At 32.3% G+C, this 23,492-nt stretch overlaps 2 protein-coding genes across 3 annotated transcripts; one reads left to right on the forward strand and one right to left on the reverse strand.

The window, feature by feature from the left end:
* The first annotated feature begins 462 nt into the window (after nt 1-462).
* On the forward strand, nt 463-6,901 carry LOC126818908 (proline-rich protein PRCC). The gene is made up of 7 exons (XM_050546563.2): nt 463-735; nt 2,000-2,214; nt 2,410-2,457; nt 3,380-3,952; nt 4,265-4,342; nt 4,719-4,922; nt 5,117-6,901. Exons 1-7 carry the CDS (start codon nt 540-542, stop codon nt 5,201-5,203), a joined length of 1,401 nt encoding a protein of 466 aa, XP_050402520.2. The 5' UTR covers nt 463-539; the 3' UTR covers nt 5,204-6,901.
* A 1,870-nt stretch (nt 6,902-8,771) lies between these two features.
* LOC126818906 (major facilitator superfamily domain-containing protein 12) lies at nt 8,772-23,329 on the reverse strand. Of its 2 annotated transcripts, none has more exons than XM_050546562.2 (10): nt 23,209-23,329; nt 17,855-18,202; nt 17,270-17,592; nt 15,548-15,757; nt 14,391-14,483; nt 13,648-13,740; nt 13,318-13,491; nt 12,759-12,853; nt 12,309-12,439; nt 8,772-11,782 (listed from the first exon to the last, which is right to left on the reverse strand). In XM_050546562.2, exons 2-10 carry the CDS (start codon nt 18,105-18,107, stop codon nt 11,619-11,621), a joined length of 1,536 nt encoding a protein of 511 aa, XP_050402519.1. In that variant the 5' UTR covers nt 18,108-18,202; nt 23,209-23,329; the 3' UTR covers nt 8,772-11,618. The 2 variants fall into 2 exon arrangements, with proteins under 2 accessions (XP_050402519.1, XP_050402518.1); XM_050546561.2 differs by having other exon boundaries at nt 23,137-23,323.
* Nucleotides 23,330-23,492: the final 163 nt, after the last annotated feature.

The following is a 23,492-nucleotide window of genomic DNA, read 5'->3' on the forward strand; positions in this document are numbered from 1 at the left end:
GAAATTTAAAAGCACATGAATTTTGAATTAAATACTTACTAGTCTTAGTCCATGTTATACATTATAAGCTATTAACTTTTGAAAGGTCTCCATTATTAAAAAATCTATATTATTGTTTGGAAATAATATCAAGTTAAGTGCACAAAACTAACTGAATGGGTAACTGTAATATAGGAACAACAGGTAATTAATTTGTTATTTAACGCGTAAACTAAATATAGGCCTAATCGCATTAAAAAACAAAATCAGTGCATAGTGAGTATAATTGCAGAAATAAATGCAGACGTCTAAATTTGGATAGTGTCTCTTTTTTTTCTTTTTTTTGAAAATTATATTCTACAATCTACACAGTTGCTGTAAATCAGTAGCCTATATTGTTCATATTAGGAGTGTCTTAAGATTTCGTTTCGTTTTATTATTATTAGGTTGTAACTTTTTTTTCCTCGGAAATCCAGAGTTATCTCCCCTGCAATAATGAAAACATTTATGGGAGAAGGTTGATTTGTTTCTATAATTTTTCTTTAAGTTTATTTGCAAACATGTCTCTTGTATCATATGGTGCAAGTGATGACAGCGGTGATAGTGATGATGAAATTCAAGATAAGGCGGTAGAATCAAAAGTAATGTCCGTCATGTCGGGACAAATCAGTGATGATGAAGACGATTATGCAAATGCAACACCAACGTTGTCGACAGAAAATTGCACAGGCGTTTCTAATAATGCATCCAGTTCAGGTATACAAAATAAAAAATTCTTATGAGTTTGTCTAATTTAAGTAACAACCATCTCTGGTAATTTAGTATTATTTTATGGTCCTAGGCTATCCGTTGCACGTCTTCATTAGCCCAGTCGTGCAGAACAGATGTTATCCATTTCATTTCATTTCTATCCGCTGCAGCAAACATAACGATTTACTCAATACTATGAAATACCACAGCATACTGATTCATTAATTATTGTCAACCATTGACAGAATTATATAAAAAGAAAGCCAATCAAAATATGCAATTTAGACATGTTCTAGTGGAGGCTGCCGTCATTGTGAATCATAGTCAAAACTCAACAATAATGTTTGCAGTTGACTGAGTTGTGTGTCGGTTTTGTTATTATGTACATGGGTATCTGTTTATATTAATAAACCTTGATATCATAAATTTACCTTAATTTTGACGATTGATTAATAAATTGCTTAATAAACCAAACTTGTCAGATTTATCTCAATGCTTTATTGACAATGTAGTAGTAGTACCGGTAACCTTGTTGTATTGATCTACTTCTTCAATGAGACTGGTTGCCTTAGGACAAAGCAACCTCATGCCATGAAATAGTCCAAAAACATATACTTCTTGCCTTCTCAAGTACTGTTGTCAGATGACATCAACAGAGAATAAATTTAGTTAAAGAGGTATTTGTCGTGCTTGTAGCTCTTTGGGGATTTTCCCTCGTTGATAAGACAAATTTCAGTAACCCTCCTTGGAGATTTTCCGTCATTGATAAGACAAATTTCAGTAACAAGTCTTTTGTTGTTTTGAATAAAATATATACCCGATATTCATTAATTGTATTTATTTTTTGGGTGTGGGGGATAACACGTACCTCTTTGAATTTTAAATCCTTTTAAAGGTGAAAACTCTAGATTCATTGGAAAAGTTCAAAACTAACCTTTTCCTGCCTTCCTGGTCCATATCTTTGCAAAAATCTATAAGAGGCTCCAAGGAGAGGTCAGATATTTCAGATATAATGCATGTATAAGCAATAATTATAAACTATCCGTTTTTCATTTTGCTATAAAATTATTTAAAATGAATGTTTAATTTGTAATGCATTCATTTATTTCTAAAACTATTTACTGTAAAAGAACAAATATCTAGAATAAGAGAGTATGCCAGGTCTTAGCCTACTGGTGTTGTGTAGTGATGGGCCTTATTTTATTTTTAGTTTCAAAACTTTAAAATTATAGACTAACTACATGTACAGACTTTCTATTGTATGTTTCAGGAAAAGACAAACAGTTAGACGATTTAAATGAGAATTTCTTGCACAATAATTTACCACAACCTAAATCTTCAACAGCAACTGATGCTAGTGTGGTTTTAGATGATACATTGGAAGATGAAGTTAAACCTAAAGCATCTCAAATGGCTGATGCCCCAAAACCACCACCAAAGAGAGCAAAACAACCAGTTAGGATTACAATACCAAAACTAACACCAGTATGTAATAAATTATGAATTCCTTTCTCTTTTTTTTTTGTTACTATTTCTAATACACGTCTGTATTTTTAACTTTTAAGCTATTTAATTATTGTGTATAGAAGTTTTGAAGTTCCGGTACTATTAAAGAAAATTTAATTAATGTTTTTTCTGTGCGCTCATTAAAAAGAAATGTTTGATTTACTGTCATTTTAGGATGAAGATGATGAGCCCAAACAGAAAAAACAGAAATTCACACCATCTGTAAGTTCTTAATCTCTTATTTATATATGATTCAAAGCTCAATAAATTGTTATACATTAATGTGCTGACTGATCTGAACTCATCTACAATTTTTAGAAATTTCACTTAATAAAACTCAAAATCTTGTTAATTGATTATCTGGATACTCTGCAGTATCTCACCCTAATTAAAGATATATTATGGGAGATAAAATAAAGGGATGGCAGTTATCGCTATAATAGTTAAAAACTAGATAGTGTAAAGGTAATTTGCTGAAAATTTCAGTCAAATTGATCCACTATGAGCCGAGAAAGAAGCGGGTGAAATTTTTGCATAGCCTCGGTCATCATTACTAAAATCATTAATATAAACAGCATAGTCTCGATTATCCACTTTTTCTGATTTAATTATCTTTGGCCGTTAGCGGCATATAGGAATCTAATCCAGCCAACATCGAAGGCTAACCTTGACATCGAGAGTTTATTATGGTCTGGATAAGTTAATTAATGTCTAATTGACAATTTAGATAACATTTCAGGCCTAAAGAAAGACTTGTAATAAGCAGATTTTGCTCTTGCATAATGCATGTTTAAAGGCTTTGAAATATCTCGTTTTAATAACATATGTCAAGTTAATGTTCCTCAAATATTTCTCATAAAATGTTGTCCATAATTGTTTGGTTATAAACTTGACTCATCGATTGTGATATTCATACATACATTTTTGTGATCTATTTTTATGCAAAACATAAATTTATTAATATTGTATGCATTGTGTCCGGTTTGTGAGACCCAAGCAACACACTGTTAGATATATCCGTCTTGTTGTGAGAACAGTACAGTTTTGTTTTTGTAAGCGATTATTCTGACATCTAGTCTATAGTTGTGTATTAATTAAAAGTAAATTTGTATCAATGTATTACATTTTTATGTGTCAATTTCAGAACCAGTCAAGTGGACTGACATCTATTCTACCTCCACCAGTACATGCAGCTAAAAAAGAAAATAACAGAATCTTACTGCCATATTCACTGGCTAAGAAAACACAACCCAAACCAGCTACAAATGTCACTAAAACTACAAACTCTAAAAATGCAGAGGAAATAATTACTAAACGTAAAATGAGTGCTTTTCAAGCAATGACAGGTTATGAAAGTGACAGTGATGATGAGGATTCTGGTTCAGGAAATTTCTTTTCTCTGGATAAAGACAATTCTTCGGAACATCATAAACTTTCCACAAATTTACCACCATGTTTGCCGTCGGCTTCTGAAATGTTACCAGATATCAAAGATTCTGGTCAAGAGGCAGGGTCACAGTCATTTGCCCCATTACCTAAAGTTATTGTCAATCCAGATGCACCATTAGACTTTAAATCTGGTACAAAGAGCAGCTCTTTTTATAGTACCTTACCTAAAATATCACCAACTACAAGTAGTTATACAGAAACACAGTCTAGTAGTACAACAACAGATGAATCACAGCAATATTCAGATTATAATATACCATATCAACAGGTAATTATAGAATTTATTTCCCAGTCAAAAGGCAATCAATAATAAATTATGTGTCGCTCAGGCACTGAAGCCTCAAAGAAATATGGCTGTGTGGTTTATTTGGTAATACTCCTAATTGGAGAACAACATTAAAATATAAAACAACATAATCAACAGCCGATTTAAAACAAAACTAATCCTCAGTAGAGTCTCAGTCAATACCGCTATTCAAGAGAGATTTAATCTCTTTTTACCTCAATAGAATTTGCCCCTATTTGAACCCGTTTTTATGTTTATTAAATTTTTAATGTGTGCTTATTGTATTCTTTTTAGTATGCAGAGTATAGTGGAGGCTATGATCAAGAAGCTGAAAATCAAAGCCAGATTCAAAATTATCTACAAGACGAACAGGTAAACATTACAAAAGTATTCTTAAAACAAGTTCTATTTTATGTGTTCTGGACCTTTATTATCAGAACCAACAAGATGGCCACGTGTGTCTGACTAAGCTCATATCTGCCTGACTTAATTCTGACTAGTACTTGTTTTTCAACCATGTGGGCCTAAACAAGTTAACCTTCTTAGGTAGTAAGTACGGGAGAACTGCACCAGTCGACAAACCTGCTGAGTGCAGACAACAATTTAAGTTGGGTAAGACATTATACAAGTTGTAATTGAAAACAGAGTTAATCATTTGGTATTGTAGACTTTAGTGTCAAGATTGGATAACAGCTTGACTTTACGTGATTGAAATTTTTAGATCTTATTTTAGAACTTCTTTTTTAAGTTTTTGAGACTTCAAGGAAAGAAAGAGAGAGGGAAAGAAGAGATTAATATTATTGATGCCAATATGGATGATATGATTAATAATGATATTGAAATTACACGAAGTCTAACTGAAGAATCAGAGTATAAAGCACATAGAAAGAAAGATAATATGCCTTCAAGTAAACAGAAGAGAAAGCATCAAATTACTTATTTGGCTTTTCAGGTAAGAAAATCCATTTATTTTAGCATTGATGACGATGTTAAGGAGGGGTGTCTTTTTTTTATTTGACAGTTAGAAAGTCATTAATTTGTCCATATATTAGTCATATCAAAATATAGTCAATGAAGAAAATAGAATATTGAAAATTAGTGAACCATTGATTACCGTACTGAAATATATTGTCTACTTTATTATAGGCTAAAGAGAGAGAATTAGAACTGAAAAATTCATGGGCACAAGGACGAGCTTCCAAGCGACAAACACAATCTAAGTATGGCTTTTGAAAAGTTTAATATTTAGATTGATTTACTACTTGAGCAGATGAATAGCTATTGATGGTTGTCATGGAGATAGGGAAACCAAGACAGTGATACTGATAGTCTGATAACTAGAAATAAATCATTAATGTAATCTGGATTCGATATTCTTACAGACAGGTGCACGGTGGGAGCTAAATAGCTTTTAAAGAGTCTCAACCGAGTGCCATAAATATATGTGGTGGTACAGAAGGGGATGACACCACCCGCTATCGAGACCATTTTATAAAATGGTAAAATCTATGCCCCATTTTCTAGAAGATTATATTATTTTATTACCTGAAAATAGTTCAAAAGGTAATTTGCTTTGTTTCGCATAACAGCCCCACCTTGTTTCACTAACAGCCCCACCTTGACTTTTGAAAATGCCTCAAATTTTGACCACTATATTACCCTTTCTAAGTTTTCAGTAAGTATCTGTGCCAAAAATAACAGAGAGTGCAAAAATCAAGTGGCGCATGAATATCTGTACTCGCAAACTCACTGTCACAACACACCTACTTACACAGGTGTAAATATATTTGTGTTATTCAGTAATTTATTGTAAATACTGATATAATTAATTGTCTGTTATTACATATAAATATACAGGTCTAGTTGATTATAAAATTGAATTTGTCTTATCTCACTCTCATATTATTGTATGCTTGAGAAATCTATTGATTTTTATACATGTACATATTGATGTATATAATAATTAATAAACTGCTGTAGGTTTGTTTAATATCTGGTTATTTAATATTCAGATTAATATTCATAAAATACAGTACAACCATAGTCTACATACACAACATTCACAAAATGTTCGACTTTTCTTGTTGTAAATCATAATTTACAAAAACATAACTATAAAGGTAATACCAGTTGAAACATGTGGCAGTGTTTATATAATTTGGGTTTTTGCTTCTATCCCTTTCAGAGGATTGAACAATCATGCACTTCACATTGGCAGTGTAGAATATGATCATACTGTAGATCTAATGTTGATGATAATATCTAAGATATGAAATGTTGATAATATCTGGGATAGGATGCTGTCACAAACATTTCTGATAGCTGAAATCAACTGTGATTAGTATATGTATTCAGAACAAAGGCACCATCTGTTTTCAACTATGTTTACCTTAACTGAGCCAGTCATATAATGAAGCTCTGTATGTAGATACACCTGTCAGTGTTGTCTGCGATATCACCCTAGGTGGAAGGGGACTCTTAAGCTCCACTGACTGACGGTCTGTTGGTTTTTATAGAAGTATGTATAGAAGATAAACCATTCGGCCACCCAACTCCCCCTATATGGAAAAAAAATGAAATGGGGTTTAACGTCCTAGTGTTCTGCTCCGACTGGGCTAATGAAGACGGCATATGCAATACAGTGTGCCATGAGGGAATTTTGCCCGTGCAGCAACACTATGGCCTGCTCGTATATCAAATTCCAACTGTCAAGGGATCTTTTACGTGCCTGCCAATGTATACACGGGACCTCAAATTATAAACCTAATAATATTGTTAATGATTATAGTATAGGTTATGTATGAGTTATTTTTAGCTGTTATAAAATATTTAATATAAAAAAAATTGTATCATTTGTTTAATAAAGTTTATTTCAGATATGTGCAGAGCATGGAATGTAAAAAAAATATAATAAAAACTTTTTAAAAACCACACTATTTTGATAGAAATATATTATTACATTATATAAATTTAAAATAAATTTCAACATAAAGTGAATGGATGTACATACTGCATAACAAAGCTGCCATGCCTATTCAGTCAAGACTAATATTCTGATATAACCTATTATAATAGTCTTTTTAAACATGTAGCTCAGTACATGAAAAGATAATAAGTCTGGTGACTTTATTTGAGACAGACTGATATTTTTTTTCTATAACATAAGCAGACGGGGGGGGGGGGGGGGAGGATCTATCCATAGCAGCAGCAACTAAATTATCAGTGTGCACAAAGTACTTGAAAAGGGTGTCTTTTTGGCACAATTGAATGTTACCCACAAAAACAGGAAGATTACAGCTAACACTTGAATACATGAAATTGGCTCAGTGAGTAAGGTGCTAGCTCTCTAACCAGGACCTCCAGTTGGTGGTCGAAAAAGTTCCTCACGATATTCAACCTAGTTTCCCGATTATCAGTGGTTTAGTATGGAGGGCCTGGAAAGGAACAGTGTCTAGTCGTTTGGATGGAATGAAATCCAAGGTTTTATGTGCACGTAAGGAATACAAAAAAACAATTATCAAATCTGATAAGGAGTTTAGGAAAGACATTGTAGTGTCATAAGAGTAATATAAGATTATAGAATAATAATAATAATACGGAAATTTATATCGCGCACAAACACCATAGTAACAAGCAAGATCCCTACACTACATAAGTTAAAGATGCATTGTGTAATAATATTTAGATAAAGAGCTGACTGTTATTGCTATAATAATACAAAAATAGATCATGTAAAATGAATATATTGAAAAAATCATTCAAATTTCTATATTCTGAAGTTATCACTGAAGTTTTGACAAGATGTGGCATAGATTGTTTATTATTGTAACAACCAGGGGCGTAAATACCCCCCCCCCCAGAAAAAAATAGTTGGTCGCAAAATTATGCATCAACAAATAAATGAATTAATGAGGTGAACAAATAATGCCAAAATAGAAGGGAAAATCCCAAATACTTTATAAATGTATGAATATATCTGTGTATACATGATTGCTTTAATTCGATATCACAATAGGAGCCAGTTTTTCAAAGCTCAAATTAGTAAAAACTGTTATGTATTCAGTAATGAAACAGGAACGCCTCAATAAGACACGATCCATCTCGACATAATAGCAGATCGGTGGTCAAACTTAACTCTGCCCCGATGCTTGATGAAAATATGAGGACATAGTCATATCTTTGCTAATTTATGTATATTCACCACAACAAAATATCACAAATATAGGTAAGAAGTTGTCATAGATTCACAGTATTTTGTATGTTCTTGCAAATTTCTTAATAAATAACATGAATTCCCAGAAAATGGCATTTCAGGGACTATAGGTTCCCAGACCCCCCCTAGAAGACTTGCACCTGCCGTCCACGGCTCGTGGCTGTGTCACTTATATTAGGGGCCAGTAAATCAGTCGGTCTCATTTTTCCTAACCACCCAAACAAAATCGATATGTACAACAGTACATGTTATTCGAGACAGCTTCGATCCACCATTTTTAAATTAAATGGTGATTGTGTTTTAATCCATTTAAATCTCCGTCATCTGATGGTCTAGAAAGTTGATTATAGGCTTGTCATGCGATTAAATATCTAAATAATAGTTTATATAACATTTGAAGCCAAAATAAAGACCTGCAGTAGGCACATTTAGCCTTTACATAATGCATCTTTAAACAAATTTAGAAAGGTAAAAAAATAAGTCGATATACCTGAAATTATAATGCAAGACAACTTGCATACATTTGATTAAATATATATTTCCTCGCAGTCAAGATCCTAAATAAATAATCACTCATTGAAAAATATATCAAAACTATCTAAAAATATATTAGTTGTCAATCAGTATAGTTGACAAAAAAAAAACTACTTTTATACAATACAAATATTAACACACGATTCATTATAAATGACACATCACCCTAATTGTAAGACAAGTTAATCAGCCCCCTCCCTCTCTAATTAACAGTATACAAATTCGAGGTCATATTCAGGTCCAGAAAAACGCCACGAAACACCACTGACAACACTATTTTTCTAAATTTTCGCAGAAGTGGGGGAGAGACACCCCCTATCCTCCCAAATGCATAAATGTATCATGCGTCTGTCACTGAAGTTAATGATATACAAATAGTGGCTGACAGTGTGTAATAAATAACTTATTTAATTTTATTTTGAGCTTATGGAGCCCCTTAAGTGCATGATTCCACCCTTATATTAATTTGTTATAACAAAAGAATTAATTCATTTAAATGAAATAATTATTTCATTTGAACGAATTAATTACTTTTTAACGAATTAATTACTTTTTAACGAATTAATTACTTTGTTTTTTAATGAATTAATATTTCATTTAAACGAATTAATGTTTCGTTTTACCGAATTAATATTTAAATTTAACGAATTAATACATAGTTTTCAACAAAAAATATTTCAACAAATAATATTTCGTTTTAAAGAAATAATTATGTAAGAGTGGAATCGTGCACTTAAGGGGCTCCATATCAGTTTATTATTCAACATGGATAAACATTTAACTTTTCCAGTTCATAAGAAATAACATACTTTTGTAGAGCAAATAGATGACCTGATTATGCTCAAAGAAACATAATTTTTTAACATTAACCATGAGAATTTGACACGTACATTCCATTATGGATAACAAGAAAAACTGAAAATGTATAACAAACTACTCTACAGTAAAATAATATTGTTTAGTAAAAATAATTTATCGAGTATATATAAACATATTAATAAAATTATAAATGTAGGCCTATGTACAAAATAGATCTAATTAAAACATGAACAACCAGCTTTATGAATATTTATAAAAAATCTTAATCTACAAGAAATTATAATATCATACAAGGTTATATAAATGAATATGAAATAATGAATATACAGTGAATATGAATAATGTATTTACAAATAAAAATGTTTTATAACAAATGTTTGCTGTCTTCAATATAGTAACATACCGCCACTACAAATATTTCTACATATGGCTTTTGAGGGCTTTCACTTCAAAAAATGCCCATTCAAACAATTTTTGACATATATCGTTTACTTCAGAAAAGATTTTTGTTTCCAAAGACTATATCACTTTTTAGCATTATCTCAATTTTTAAATATATCATTAAATGTTTTGTATCCCCCTGGCCCTGCTCTAGAATGGCCATGTTTTGCAAATAAGAAAAGGCATTTGTTTGAATTGAAATGGTCATTTATTTTTCTCATGAATTACATAAACCAATCATTGAATAATAACAATACTTGGCAAAAAAAAATAACAATACTTTTCCAACAGGGACATGAAGTAATAAAAATATACTAAAACATAAAATATATTAATAATATCAAAATGGTTCTATATAGAACCAATACAATTTAATCATGCATTAAATATCCCATTGTGCAGAAGATGGGGTATCTAATAGACATAAACAAATACTTATAAAATTCAGAATTATTAAAAATAAACATGAAAAGTTGATCATAAAGAATACTTATAAAATCCACAATTATTTAAAAGAGCAATGATAACTGAGCCTGAACATATTTTAATAAAGAAAAACAAATAAGACTTAAAAATTTCCTTAGTAAAAACTAACAGGTGGAGCAGGGGAAAGAAGGTGGTGTTATCTAAGAAAACAAACCTGTAATACTTATAGGGAAGAAATCTCCTCATGTACTTAAACACATGCAGTTGAGGAATGATAAACAGTGTTACCTCTCTTTCACCGAAATATAAATTATATTTCGCAATATTAAAAAGATCTTTTTACATATAATTTAACTGTATTTATTGTGTTTTAAGATTAAATTCTTTGAAATTTTAATTTTATGGCAAATAAATTGATTGACAGATAAATTCTCTAAATGGTCAGTTTCACTACTGGGCAGTCAAGCCTGGCAAATATGAACTAGATTAGAGCCCTGGGTAGAATGATTAGACCTCTGTGGGTAAAAATATCAAATTTATTTTGAAGTGGGTATAGATCTACATTTGAAATATTAGGTCTGCAGATATAGTTAAGATTGAGAAAAAACGATTTTCTGTTCCACTGTCAACAGTTTAACCCAAAATCGAAATTTAGTTGAATATATTTACAGAATCACGAAACAAAATAAACCATCATATCTACCCATTACTTTGCCCTAATAAAAAGAGGTTTAGCTCCTTTAAATAAGCCATTTGATTTTAGATTTGTTAGTATGCTGCATAAGCACCATTATAATAATTTCACATCCAGCAACACTTGTAGACAAGTGTATCAAACATGTAATCATTAATTATTAGACAATCCAGCAAGTCTGTCCAACAAATCACAAATAGAACAAGCAATACAGGAACACAGTAGATATCTATTCCCTGCAAAAACAGCAGACACAGATGAAAAGTTGGGGCAAGGTGTGCTTGCCACGTGCACAAAGGTTTTCCTAGTCAACATGCACAAAAGTTTCCCTGATATTAATCAACAAGGTTGAGAAACAACATACCATCATACAAATTAAACACTGAAATTTCTGCCAGCCTTGCAACTGTTCAATTTACCTATATTTAATACTGTTTCTCCCACTGAATGCAGTGACCAAGATGTTCAAGATGTTTCATAATGTAGTAGCACTCTAGATATTAACAACAATAATTAAAACATTAACCAGCATTTCTCTCTACTTGATCTATAGGTGGTGTGTTGATAGATTTATTTTTCGAGAGAAGCGGAGAATTTTCATCATCACTATCATAACCTGATGTATTTATTCGTTCATTTGTAATTTCATTTGATGTTGCTACTACATCCTTCATTAATTTCACCACTGTAATAAAAAACAAAATATTGTGAATCACAGTCCAGGTGTTTTGTTACTTCTGAATACTATTAATTATCAACATTTTTTTTTTTTTTTGCAAAGTAAATAAAACTCAACTTTGCATCTATTGAAAACTAATTTTAATGGCCTTAATCCAAAAAGAAAATGGTCTATGCATGGGGTGTGGGAAAGATGAAACAAGCTAGTTTCATTTTCTGATCATGTCGAATTTTCATAACCTCAATCGGGGCCCCATTTGATTATCAAAGAAAGTTTAACAATGGATGTGGCGCACTCATACTTTAGCATTTCCTGTCATTTGGTAAACTGACATGTTCTACTATACAGTTAAATCAGTGACATCCTTTCCAAAATGTTTTAAGTAATTGTTCATTTCATGTGGAATTCCCTCAATAAAATCAATATTTCAGAAAATCATGAATATCTGCAGAAAGCTTTAAATACTATGCAAAATTATCTAAATGGTTTTGACACACATCTATAAGATTCTAAAATGAACAACAAAACTTACCATCTTTTCTTCTTTTACCAATAGTTTGAGGTAATAATATTAATAAAAACACCAAACCAACTATAGCACAACTACCAGGTATAGTAGATATAACAGTTCTATAATATGGTACACATGCTGGGCAACAATTCCTAAAAGACACAATAAGAATTCAAACAGGGAAAACTATTTAATGCATAATACCCTTAATGATGAAATAAACACATGCAGCATATATCACCAGCCACTTTAATTTCAAAGAACATTTCTTTTCTGTTACAGAAATGAAATATCAAGTAGTTGGTTTCATACTTGTATGTTAAATGACAAAAAAACATTTACTTTATAAAAAGTCATATTTATTTTAAAACACATTTATATCAATCCCAAAGTGTCCCACGTTTAAAATCACTTCTCAAGACTGATGTATATAAAATGTAGCCATGTTGTTATGTAAAGAGCCATACTTACACACATGGATGAAACTGTTGTATAATTTCTATAGCTATACCATTAGACAGTTTATCTGTAAAACTCATAGCACCATATACAAATGCTCCTGATTCCTGAAATATGATTGAGGAATGTTTACCATTACCAGAAACACTGATTATACTAATTATTGTTGATTAAAGGTACATGTATTTCTATAACTTGTATTTACATGTCAACTAGTGACTTTATAATTTACTTATATTAAGATGCCAAAATACTTTAAATGAATAATAGGATCCGGAACTGGTAACCAATCGCTTCTCATTCATCTTGTTTTTTGACTGGGTCTTGGGGTGATGCTCCTCAAAAAAAGAATAAGACTCCACCAATTCAAGTACGATTGACATGAAACTTGGCATGATTATTTCTTAAACAATCGCACTTCGCTTGATGGACTATCAGTATTGATGTGACATCACAATTCAAAGATGGCAGTGAAGACTCCATGCTCGATTCCTGTTCATATATTACTAGTGGTATTTGTTTATTTTTTAGTAAGGAATAAATTTTGTTCAAAATAATAAGTAATATCTACCGTATTCTGTGCTATTAAATCAGCTGTCATAGCAAGAGATGTAACAAGCATGGTAGAACCACCCACTCCTAACAACACAGCAGCACCATATACCTGATCTGCTGTTGACTTATTGATGAAATATAACCAAACACAAGCACTAATACCAATTATAACGCCAACAAAATATGTTGCCTGAAAATCATAAAGATAAGGTCTATGTTCAATTTTTTGGGTAAGTGGTTTCTTTATTATAGTCATCTGTTTCTAGTTTAGCCAGTTGCATGTTGTAAATTTTCCAAGTAGTAAGAAGGTTTCTTTGCATCTGAAGACAATAAGGGAGATAATTACCTTTCTACCAATTTTTCTGTTAAGAGGTCTCATCACAAAAGATGTTACAAATCCACTACTAAACACAACTAATGGTATTATGGCTATAATTTTCTGCAAATAAAAGTGAAATAAATGTTGATAACACTGCTTTTTAATGTACACATAAAAAAACTTGGAACAGGTATTCAAAGCAAAGGTAAGTTTTGATAGTATGATTTATTTGCTTGTCGGTGTGGTTCTCCCTTGTAAGTTGTGCAGGATAGGAAGAAAACTGACGTCTTGTGTTCATATTAGCGTGCAAGTAAAAGCAGCCTTAACAGTTAGAATTTGAAATAAGCGCAGGTCGTAGTGCCGCTGTCTGGGAAAATTTAGAACAGCACACTGTATGGTGTAGAATCTCTAAAAGAAATATTAGAACAAAGTAGATCAATCCCCCAACATTAGCATCTACTGAAGATGATAAAAAACGAGTCAGAGCAACCTTGAATCTTGTTGGTTATTGTTTGAAATGTCTGTGTATATATTGTGTCCTGTCAATGGGTTTGTCTTGTGAAACTGCTTATGTGTGGTGCTGTCCCCTTTTTAATCCATTGAATCCAACCCAGCAGATTATCTACCTTTGACATTTTAATTTTGTTTTCTTAATTAAATAATCAATATGAGTAGGCCTACATTTTAGCGTGAATTAAGCCGTTACAAATCCATTCCATTGTTTAATGTATTCCTTAAAAAAATATTAATATATTAATCCATTGTCTCACCTTATTAAGTTTTAATGATTCAACACAATATTGTGGTAAATAAACTTGGGATACATTAACAAACAGTCTAGTACACATATAAATGCCACCTATCTGAAACAAACATATCAGTACAAATATAATATCATTTTTTAAGTTCACAATTAAATTACATAAATAATATCAACTATTTCAAGTTTCAAGTTCAGAATTACATTACATGAACAATATCAACTTTTCAATGGACATTGGGCATACTGGATGGACAAAACAAGTAAATAGACTTGAAGGTTTGATGACTTTGACGCCCATACAAAAATCACTAAAAACTTTTTTCTCTGTGTATATTTTGTGCAAGTCTCAATGGAAGGAGGGCAGTGACAGAATCACTGCAGTCCTATAGCTAGCAGGGAGTAGGGGGGCAAAGGGGCAGCTGCTCCCCCCTGGAAGACGCCCTGTCCATTGGACAAAATACAAAGCCAATGTCCAACATGCCAATATCAGTATGGGTGCCCCATAAATCCAAGTGACATTGGTTGGGAACTCATGATGAGATTGGTGGGGGGCCCAACCAATGTCACTTGTCATTATGCATAATGCCGATTGTGATTGGTTGTGTGCCAACGACTTGATCAATAGGGTGTGATTGGTAGGGTGCTTCATCCGGAGGGGTGCCCATAATGCCGAGATTGTTGGGCCGCCAACGACAAAATCTACCATAAGAAAACCAACTGGAGATTGTAGGCAATTTTCCAGGTCAAATTCACAGTGGGAATCTTCAAAATCCAACCTGATTCCGAACTTTTCGTTTTTTTCATAAATTATTATAGATAAGCTGAAGTCGTATTCCTTCCTTTAAATTTTTGTAATGTTCATATCCAACTGAAATTGAAATTTTCCGTCATTTTCATAGTTTGTCTCCTCGGGTGCAAACCCTATTTTCCAAAACTTCTGTGGGGAGAGCACCCTAGACTCTTCTCTGATAGTAGGTACATCCACGGTGCCCCCATCGTGGACCGTCAAGTGTAGGTACATCGGCGCCCTGAGAAACCCTTGCCCCCCCCCCCCAACATTTTTGGGCTAGCTACAGGCCTGTACTGTAGATGTTCGGCTAATTGTGCAGATGATGGCCATGTATAATATGGTTTCACTGTATAAATCATGAACTTTTTACTAACCTGGTAAAATTGAGGTTCTTTAAGCCAACATGTAACATACATTCTATTGACTTTAGATATCACAGATTCCTCTATTGAAGATCCAGCTTCAGAATCTGATAATGTAGTTGGCGGTCGTTCATCAAGTGAAACTGGTTTCTTCTCTTTAACTCCAACATGGAAGATAAAACTGAATACAGCACCAATACTAATAACAATAAACACAAGTTTCTGAAATGAAAATGAAGATTTATGTTTTGAAAAATCATACATTTCCCCAGGATGATTATCAAGCGGTTCGCTATAGTCAATGTTTGAGTTCACTTGCATTAAATGAAAACCCTTCTCTAATATCCACAACGATTTCATTATATAGTTTAGCTTTAGGACAATGCATGTGCATGTCAGGATGACCGACAGGCATCACACTATGGCTATATATACACTAAGTAAACACACCAATATCATTTCTAAGCTATTTTAGATATTTAGAACTTTATCTAGACCTTATATACTCTTCAAAAAAAAGTAGGGGATATTCAGAAACAATACAAGACTGTGGAAAGGCACTGCTGTTTTTATTAGAGGTAACCAGTGTATATTAATAACAGGCCAATTGCCTACACATAAACATAAACAGTACATATGGGCGGCTTATCTGACAACCCCATTTCACTTGCAAAGAGATATACTGTCAAAAGTGAAAATGGACGTTTTTGATTTCTGTCTTAATAATGAGTAATTGCTCCACCTATCCTCAGACATTCAGCAATTCGTCGTGGCATGCTCCTAATCAACCGTCCAATCACGATTTGGGGCAATCTGACCCACTCCTCTTGCAGTGCCATGGACAATTCATGCAGTCTCCCGATCACATTAAATGTAACACACTAAAGCAAAGTTATGCTAAACAGTAAATTTTAAGCAAAGTTACGCTAAACAGTAAATTTTATGCACGAACCAATAGAAAAGCAAACATGGATAGGATAAACCAGTCTTCATCAACCCTTCCATGAAGTGTCAAATTTGACAATGAACCCCTCCCACGTGTATGGCACTATTGGTGTCGCACATGCAGCTCAGTGGTTCTGTTGGGGCGATAAGTTCTTCATCTGTGAACATACTCTCAAAGCATGTCAAGTGTCCATGACTATGTATCATATGACAACCTGCATAGGTATTTGCATTTCAATATCCCCTACTTTTTTTGAAGAGTATAATTATGAGACATGAAACTTTTTTTCATCAATTGTGTAGTCTCTGTTATCTTATCTACTATAAAGTCTAGACAATCCAGCCCGTTCAGACTCTAGACATTGGTTCACAAATACAGGTAGGTCAAAAGCAGCGAGTTTTAAACTGTAAACTGATGTTGGACTAGAATATCTATTAGTATTCTTACACTGAAACACACCTCACAGGGAAGTGCTCCCATGTGCATAGGTGCCCGACCTGTTCAATTTTGAAATTTTGACACCTTCCTGCAAAATAGCTCAGGACCAAAAAGTCATCGGATGTCGATCACTTTATATTGTTGACTACATGGCAAATCTTTTTTCACCCCAAAACATACTATATTAATTCTATATGCACTTTACCCTCCTGCCCGAAAATCATGATTGCCCAATTGTGTAAAATCTCTAATGAATCATTTGATCTTACAGAAAACAAATTTAATTTCTAGATTGAACATTCTAAAAGGCAGATTAGCACAGAATTCTTTAAAGCACAAATGGTACTGACCTGAAATTTTGGAGCATCTGCAATTGAAAGTTTTGAACTTCCACTGTCATGTAACTCAAATAGAAGCCAAAATATCAAGTAAACAGCCAGATTTGAGAGAACCGTAAATGCATATCGAAGACTGTTTAATCCAACTCGCTCTCCTTCATCTGAAGTTAATTCTGGTATTAAAGAAAGATGGGATATCTGGGTTGCTGCCCATCCAAATTGGAAGATAACCACAAATGGTGCATAATACGCAAACTGAGCCCAATCTGGAGAATTCTCACAAGTGATACATTTGTTGAACAAAAATGGAAAACTTATTAGAACACTTAGTGTACCTAAAAGAAAAAAAAACGTATTGGCTATTGGCATTTAAGAATTTAAAGGGACATAAACCTGTCAATGTCATTGAATATTTTGGTATAGTCCCATCAGCCATAATGCATAGAATGATGTACATGGATTTTCAATCTGATTGTCTTTTAGATAAGTCTAGACGCTGAGATAGATTTTACGGTTTTATGTCACAATTCCAAGATGGTGGCAATGACATGATGAATCGGAAAAATGTGGGCTTAAAAAAAACTTGACATTACTTACCCGTTAAATGCCAGGTCTTTCTCTTCCCAAGACCTAATATGCCTGAGGTTCGGTCAGATTCAAACCCAATAAATGGTGTGCAAACCGCATCACTGATCTGTCCAATTAACATTAAATTACCCGCCAAACCATTATTAAACAGTTTAACTTGATGAAAAAATATCAATAAATAACTAAACCACATAGACGCACATAAATCATTTAAAACGTGTCCCACACTGTACGTAAAGCGCTGAACTTTCTTGAGGGCCATTTTAAATTTTATACTTTGATATCAATAACTGATATTTCTTTTCAAATTGACAGTTAATTAAATCGTTATCTGCTGCTTTTCTGGTTTCTTGTTTTCTGAAATGAAAAATATAAATTGAGTAACTGGGACAAACATTTCTAATATTAATCAAAAAGATAGGTTGCCAGACAACGAAACATACACTCACATCAGCTCAATCGTCTGAGTTGTCAACAAGGGTTGTCACATATTTAATCTTTTGTAGGTAATGGGGGGGGGGGGGGAAGGGAGGAATTGACAAGACAATTTCCTACAGATCATATTATAACTTTTTTCCTGCAAGCATTCACAAGGTCCAATAAAGTGAAACAAGGACCATAACTCCAGAAGTAATTAATAGAAATTGTTGAAATTCAATCGACATCATTGTTTAACTAATTTAAATGATGCACATAAATTCCATACAGATGACTTTTGTTGTTTGAGCGTTCACAATGTTCAACAAAGTAAAACAATGTCCATAACTCTAGAAGCATAAAAATGATGCATAAAAATTACTTTTGTCGTAAGAGCATTCACAAGGTTCAACAAAGTGAAACAATGGCCAAAACTCTAGACGTAATTAACGAAAATTGATCGAATTCAATAGGATTCTTCATTTCACTAATTTAAAGGATGCATATAAATTTCGTACCGATCGGATGATAATTTTTGTTGTTAGAGCAATCACAGGGTGCAATAAAGTGAAACAAGGACCATAACTCCAGAAGAAATTAATAGAAATTATTGAAATTAATTAGGATTCTTCATCTCAGTAATGTAAATAACATATATCAATTTCATATTACCAGTAATCCGTTCTGATGTACTTGGACAGGGGTTCAAAAGCTTGTTCAATGGATATTGGCCATGTTCAATGGATATTGGCCTATATAGAGCATGTGTGTTGCAATTGCTGTCCATGTGATTGTAATAGTATACTTTACATTGACCTTAAATGCTACACATGATATGATGTATCTGCGACATTCATTAATTCAAACATTTGAATTATTTAATTTATACTTAGGTTCATATTAGTTTCAGTCCTGACTGATAACATATTACTCTTTAGATTTAGTTATAACTTTACATTATTCAAACTATATCTTAAAAGCATTTCTTTGCTTCATGAAATATGGCCATTATTTTGTTATATCTTTTCAACTTGTTCTTATAAAAATAAAATTTAATATCAAAAAATGTAGATACAAGTATAAACACTTTGCTAATGTTTTGACTGTGGAATTTAAAAAGAAGCATTAGCATTAAATATTTGCTGTTTTGTAATTCTTTTTTTCCCTATTTCAAAGATTTGACAATGAAAGAGTTGAATTAATATTTGTTGTTTGTTGCTTGAAATGTCTAAGTAGTTTGTCTTATTCATTTTGTTTTGTGTGTAGTGCGGTCCTCATGCAGTTACTAATAGGGTACGCTGAAATAAAGCTGCATCCAAAATCTGACACAATCTGTCTTAGCTATAAAACTTTTTTAATTTAGATGTTTTCAAGACCTTTCCCTATGCAAATGTGTATAAGAGATTTCTACGATGAAATATGCAATGTACAAAGTACCGGCAGTCTAACCCAAGATTATTTAGATAAGGTATTCAGACATGTAACAAATTTTAATAATCTTATCAGTGTTAGTGATGTAGGTGACTAGTACATAAATGCAACAATATAATTTAAACTAAAATCTTATCACAACTGCGGATGTTTTTTTGTAATAAATAACTTTTGTATAATCCATATTTAGCATATTAAACACACATTATGCAAATGCTAAATCTTCCTATTGCAGGTCTTTCTTTAGGCCTGAAATGTTATCTAAATTACTAATTAACCTGCCATATTTAGCGGATTGGAATACATTTTGTGAAGCATGATTAAACATAAAAATGGATAATCGAGTCTTTGTTTTCATGATCAAGGCTAGTCTAAAATTCAAAAGCTATATCTCGGTTCAGAATGGAGCAATTTGACTGAAATTTTCAGCATATTCTATTTACATTATCTATTTTTTAACTACTATAGCGAGAACTGTCAACTCTTTTTCTAATCTCCCATAATACCCCTTTAAATAATAATAAAAAAAAATAATAATTTACAGAAAAATAAAAAATATTATACCCTCAATTTTTTTTTATATTGGATAGAAAACATATTGGGCTAATTTTGGAATGAAAGTTAATTGCAAGTTCAAGATTGCCCACAGCCATGTTTATGGTCACAATAAAGATTATAAAGTCTAATTATGAATCATTGTAGAACTGTCCTTTCAACAATTTTGACCAATCAGTTGAGCTACGGTTTACCCCACTGGGTGACTGGACATGGAATGACCCTAAACCAAAATCTTTTCATGTAATTAAATATTAAAGCTGTTAAAATGTCTAACAAAATCAATGCAATATGCTGCACACAGTGGACAAAACTACAAATTCAATATCTGACAATATTTGTCACCTGAACTCAAGGGCTTAATGATATATCTCGAACTTGTCAAAATTAAGGAAGTCAGATAGGGAATAATACAATATATGAGGTATTATTTGTACCTAATGAGTTTCTTGGAGATTAAGTTTATATTTCTTTGAAAAAGTCTCAACAATTCAGCTACTGATAGTTGTATAAAAATAGAATAAAAGTTTTTAATACTCTTTCACAGAATTAACCATTTTTATGCCTTTCATAATTACTTTAAAAATAAAGAATGCAACTTTTTTTACTCAAAATAGTATTACCAGTGATTTAAGCCAATATGCTCACAAAATTTCTTTGGTAAGAGATTGGGGTTAGGTGGCAGCATGATTTAACATTTCGCTTGATTTTGTGTGATTGAGTTTGGTTTTAGACTTCAGGTTTGACGATGATTCTTGCATGTTTGCATTAAATCAGATATTCACAAATTATACCTAAATTTCAACTCAACTTGTGACCTAATGTGGGTAAAAAGAAATCATGCAGCTGCTTTGTCAAAATTCCATGTGTACTTTTAAATAAAAATAACATATTCTCAAATAATACTCTTAATCACTTTCCATGAGAGAGAGAGAGACAGAGAAATGTGTTTTAACGTCCACTCGACACAAAGTATGTCATTTCGGGACTAACATATGGTTTAATTTTTTATTTCAATAATTAGCTTGCGCATAGGGGTCTTTAGCAGTGGGAGGAAACCAGAGAACCCGGAGAAAACCCACGAGGCTGGACAGGCGACCCTACTCCTTGTCACGTGCAACCGGGGATTCGAAACCACGCCAGTCGACTCAATGACAGACTTTATGATACAGTGCGCGCACGCTAACCATTCAGCCATCCAACCCCCCCACTTTCCATGAAACATGAGTATGACTGATATCTGGATCAGACATTTGAATCAGATAACAACCTGAATTGTCTGGATCTGATTATCTTGTCAATAGCGAAACATTTTATTATGGTTATATCATGATTGTCGTATACCATATATGCTGGAATTGCCCAATCAGGCAGCAAGATGTTTAATCATATTCAATATTCCAAAAAAATATTGATCATATTGAGGATATAGAGAGAGAGAAATGGAGTTTAACGTCCACTCGACACAGATTAGGTCATTTCGGGACTAACATATGGTTTTTAATTTTATTTCAATAATTCGCTTGCGCGTAGGGGTCTTTAGCAGTGGGAGGAAAACCCACGAGGTTGGACAGGCGACCCTACTCCTTGCCACGTACAACCGGGGATTCTATTGAGGATATATCTATTACTAATATTGATTTGTCATTGATAATAGGCAGGATTGATTAAATAATTAAGTGATCCACCCTTTTATATGCTGATTTTACTATTTGGTCTTTCAACGTCATTTAAGTATTCAATTCAATTGAAATGGTTCATGTATATAGTAAAATGTCTGCTGTTCGGTGCTTTTCAGATCCTAGAAACTCTAATTATTCCTTTATCTGTTTGTTTTTTAATATTACTAGATTTCACAGAATTAAATGAAAAAATTATTTCAAAGGAGACTTAAAATAGATTATATGCCATAGATACAAATGATAACGAATACTCATAAAAAAAAAAATCAGTTGGAATAGCCTTGAAAGGCTATTTGAATTTGAATATTCAAATATTTGTGTGAGCAATAGGCCCTACTATAAAATGATTCTTATATTCTAACAGAAGTCATTAATATAATGTTGGTTTTCTTTTCAAAGAAATACCAATTTATCTTTTTCTAATTTTGAATATGATCTCAGTGAACAACCATTCTAAAAATAAAGATAAAGTGGCATAAAATCTGAAGTATCCATCCAATTACTGTATTTCATATTTTAAAAAAGAATGCTCTATAATCTCAAAATTAAAAGTAAGTTTTTGATTTGATTTAAACAGTATTTTATTCATAAACAATGGAATTGAGCAACAGGCTAGAAAATTGTATTTATAAAGTAGGGTATGTTAAGTGTGTACGGACAATAGATTTCATAAACATTGCATATTATCATATACAGAAAAGTTGTGTGGAAGTATAGTTTGCACTGATTTTGAAATTTAAAATACATGACTTTGTTTGATGAATGGAGAAATGCTTTAGTTAATTTGATATTCAGAGCATGTCAGGCATATCAAATTATCCACTGGTATTGTAGGCTAATAGCCTATTAATTAAGCAGAATCTTACTTAGACACACAATTAGTAAATTTATGTTTATTTCTAGAAAGTTAGTTTTAGTTTTAATCGTGTAAATATATATATTGTTTATTCAAGATTCAAGAGATTGTCAATGCAAAGTAATAAGTTTTGTTGTCTATTTGTAAATTAAGGTGTGCACTGAATACATTTATACATGAGTTAATCTACACAATTGACTGGATAGAAATAATAGAAAGCCCAATATTTTTAAATGTTAGATAAAGATTACCGACTGCCAAAGACAAAAAATCGCCAGGTATTAGTAGGCATACCTCATCTAAATTTACAGAACATACATAAAGTTTCAATTAAAATAACTTATCATTACCCTTACAGATACTGGAAAGTAAACGCCTACATATATAGTATGTATAGCACTGCTCAATAAAAGTTTTGTTACCGTTACTGTCAGCTGAATTCAATTAATTCCCTCTCCGTTCATAGGACAGCATATGTAAGATAATAGAAACATGGAAATCGGTGATTGTGACAGTCACATGTTAATGAATCTATAGAACATAATATGGTACGTATTGCATTGTTTTGTTTACGTTTTTGTTAATTTTCTGTCACGGGAAGTAGGCTAAATATCACATTACCTTATCATGTGACTGTGCTGATATCATGTGACAAATTCTTTATATCTGGTCGCTTATGTGTTTGAAAACATGAGATGACACAGAA

The sequence above is a fragment of the Patella vulgata genome, chromosome 4 (genome assembly GCF_932274485.2).
Source record: "Patella vulgata chromosome 4, xgPatVulg1.2, whole genome shotgun sequence".
In the NCBI taxonomy this organism is placed as follows: domain Eukaryota; kingdom Metazoa; phylum Mollusca; class Gastropoda; family Patellidae; genus Patella; species Patella vulgata.